At 39.8% G+C, this 3,264-nt stretch overlaps 1 protein-coding gene across 1 annotated transcript; it reads right to left on the reverse strand.

Moving 5' to 3' along the window:
- Positions 1-1,132: 1,132 nt before the first annotated feature.
- Positions 1,133-3,064, reverse strand: LOC132279362 (uncharacterized acetyltransferase At3g50280-like). Its single transcript, XM_059781321.1, has 2 exons — positions 2,226-3,064; positions 1,133-2,131 (listed from the first exon to the last, which is right to left on the reverse strand). Exons 1-2 carry the CDS (start codon positions 2,691-2,693, stop codon positions 1,247-1,249), a joined length of 1,353 nt encoding a protein of 450 aa, XP_059637304.1. The 5' UTR covers positions 2,694-3,064; the 3' UTR covers positions 1,133-1,246.
- Between the last annotated feature and the right edge of the window lie 200 nt (positions 3,065-3,264).

The following is a 3,264-nucleotide window of genomic DNA, read 5'->3' on the forward strand; positions in this document are numbered from 1 at the left end:
GTCCCAAGTCCTTGGTCCGTCCGAGGAAATGATGCCCACTTAAAAACCTTCGATTCTAAATGATTCAAGAATGTACTAACTTAAGTTGGTATTTAATTGAAGTCCTTGGTTCGTCCGAGGAGGGCTGACGACGGTGGTGCAATGGGATTTGTAGAGATTGAGGATTTCAGAGGACTACAGTATTAGTTGTGCTTCTACAATAGCAACTCTTCACTAAATCTTAGCATCATTAGCATCAACTGAAACAACCAAAGAAACAATTGAAAATTTGAGTTGCAAGAGATTGGTGGTGGGTTCAGTTGAGGTTTGAGTGGATTTGGAGTTTTTTAGGTTCTTCAGCTCGTCAATGGAGGTTGGGTTCCGAATTTTGTGTCGTCTGGGATCTACAATTGTCAATGGAGTTTGGTTCTACGACTGTAGCTTTTCCGGTTGGTCACTGCGTCGGTTTAGTGTGTGTGTGTGTGTGTGTATATACATAAGGATCTACAATTGTCAAGGCACCTAAATTTGATTTTTCCAATTTTTTTTTTTCTTTTGGTACTTCCTTGACTTTTGACTCTTCCCCTCTAGAAAGCCGTCCATCCTTTCTATCACCTCATAAATCCAAGTGGAGTAAGTTTAGAACTAACTGTTCTAGTCTTTTATGTTTCCTTCGGTAGGTCGGAAAGAAAAGGAGTGAAAGAAATAATAGTAAAGAAGAGATGGAAAGAGAAATTTTGCCTTCCTACCGAGCAGAGCATAAGGGGTGAAGAAATTTTTTTCATTTGGTAAAGAAGAGATGGAAAGAGAAAAGATAACAAAATAGACAAGTCATCTTTCTCTGCACAAATATGAACGAAAAAGGGGAGGGATGACAAGTAGAGCCCAAATGAAGTTTTATAGAAGTTTTATCCTCTCAGAAACCCCTTCGTCACTCTATCATGAACTAATAACGTTTGATATTTGGATTCTTTCATGTCCCCCTTTGGACACTTTGTTTTAGATTTCTGCTTCAATACATTGCTACAAAATTTAACAATTAACTACAAGCAGCTACCTTATCCATGACATTAACAAGTTTTAAATAATTTTTCTCTAATTCCAATTTCAATGCACCAATTCCATCCTACCAAGCATAACTGACGAAAAAATATTAACATAAAACTAAGTCAATCCATTAAATTATTCAATTCATGGTTTGCAAGATAAGGCTAATTGTGAAGCATTCAACTTCAACATTGCAAATTCTAGTACATAAAATATTAGATTAAAGGATAGCCTCCATGAACTCCTTGTCGGATTCAAGAGCACACATCAAATCTGGTGAAAGACATATCTCCAAATCCATACTCCCTCCGCCTTCACATCCCGGATACAATGACACTTTCCCATCAAATTTGTTCGCGTATCCACTACGAAGTGCCACTGCTTTCCCCAATCCGAACTCATTCCCATACATGTCAAACCGCGGTGAGCTTCCCATCATAATGCTGCAGGGATCAAAGAACCGTCCAAGTTGGTATATAAAGGGAGACTCAAACCATGCCTCAACCCACTCTCTTAATGCATTGTCACTGTGGTTAGTCACAGCTTGATGCAATAGTGAAGCTGCCCACCCGAGATTGTGTTCAAGCAGTTGTCCAGCTGTGGCGATTCCTCTCACTGTCTGGATTGAATTTCCAAAGTATTCCTGGGGCAATGGTGGGCTCAATCTTGATCTGTTATTAATGGCCATTCTGCAACTGGTCTCCTGGTCAGCTGGTAGACGCCGCACCCTTGTGACGGACCTCCAAACAAGTGCTGACAAGGCCTGCAAGGAGGAGATGTTGTTGGACTTGCATTCTGAATTGGCTTTGGCTTTGATTTTTGCTATGGACTCTGTTGAGAAGTGGAAGACTCTTTCCCTCATTTGGGGTGCTTCATGTCTGCTGAGGAACTGATCATGGTGGGTAAAAGGAAGGCTGATAATTGGACCATGGCCCTCAGGAATCCAACGCTTGTGAATTGGTGGGTGAGAAATGGGAATATTGTCCTGTCCTTGTGCTTTGAAAATCTCTGACCATGCCCTAAAGAAATGCCAGAAAGATGTTCCATCCACGACAACATGGTTTATGGAACATCCTATAAAGATCCCATCAACTAGCTCTGTCACCTGTTAGAAGATAAAAAAATAAAGTTACATTCTCTCTAACAGCTTAACTTTTTGAATGCATTTTTTTTCTAATGGCTTGAGATTTTGGAGTCACCTGAATTGATAACAGAGACATGGTGTGACCGTCATGATTAATTGCTTTGTCGTGATCAAAGAACGATTGGACAACTAGAGGGACATCAGTAGGCAAAAGGATGTCGGACACTGTCAAGTCCACGGCTGCATGGATGAATCTGGCCCCCGGGCTGTCATTGCAATCGATAAATACAGAGTAGCAAGGTGGATTTTCTTGTTTGAGTGTGGCTAAGCGACCGGCAAGCGGATAGAAATGAACGAGAGCAAGAGAGAGGGACACTTTGAGCTTTTCCAGGAGAGGTTTGATGGGGTCTGCTTGATCATCAACTGCTTGAGGCTTGATGAAGAGTAGACCCTTTTGGATGTAATGAACTGAGAGCATGGCTAAGTCCCATTGTGACAAATGAATGGGTTGTTTTGATTCATCTGTTATATACTGTGGTTTGATAAAACACCCTGAGATGTGTTGAACAATTGGAGCATTCATTCCCAAATTTCTGGATGGAGAGTATCTCCACTGCTTGGAAAAAGTTTGATTGTTCTCTTCAACTTTACCTATCTGGTTGCTAAAACTATATCAGGTTTATATAGCTATAAATCTGAAGTCTATACTAACTCTGACATGTGGTAAAAAAGATAAAAGATTCGCCGAACAACTACCCAATATTGTGATCCAAGAGTCCAACAAAGGTTGGTGAGGAGTGTTTTCACCCCAAAAAAAAAAAAAACAAAAAACAAGAAATATATATATATATCTGGTTGCTAAAACTGGATCAGGTTTATATAGCTATAAATCTGAAGTCTATACCAACTCTGACATATAATAATAATAATAAAAGATTCGCCCAACAAGTACCCAATATTGTGTTCCAACAGTTCAACAAAGGTTGGTGAGGAGTGGTTTCACCCAAAAAAACAAATAAGTGGTGAGGAGTGAGTCAAAGTCTTGTGTATATTTTACTTTGAACTTTTCATATGAACACTTGGTGGAGAAGGAATTGGATGAAAATTTTGTCAACGTTTTATTTAAGGGGCATAGAGGTCAAGTGCAGATGTTG

The sequence above is a fragment of the Cornus florida genome, unplaced genomic scaffold (genome assembly GCF_030987335.1).
Source record: "Cornus florida cultivar Cherokee Brave unplaced genomic scaffold, ASM3098733v1 CherokeeBrave_3.0.0_Hap2_Chr10, whole genome shotgun sequence".
Taxonomy (NCBI): domain Eukaryota; kingdom Viridiplantae; phylum Streptophyta; class Magnoliopsida; order Cornales; family Cornaceae; genus Cornus; species Cornus florida.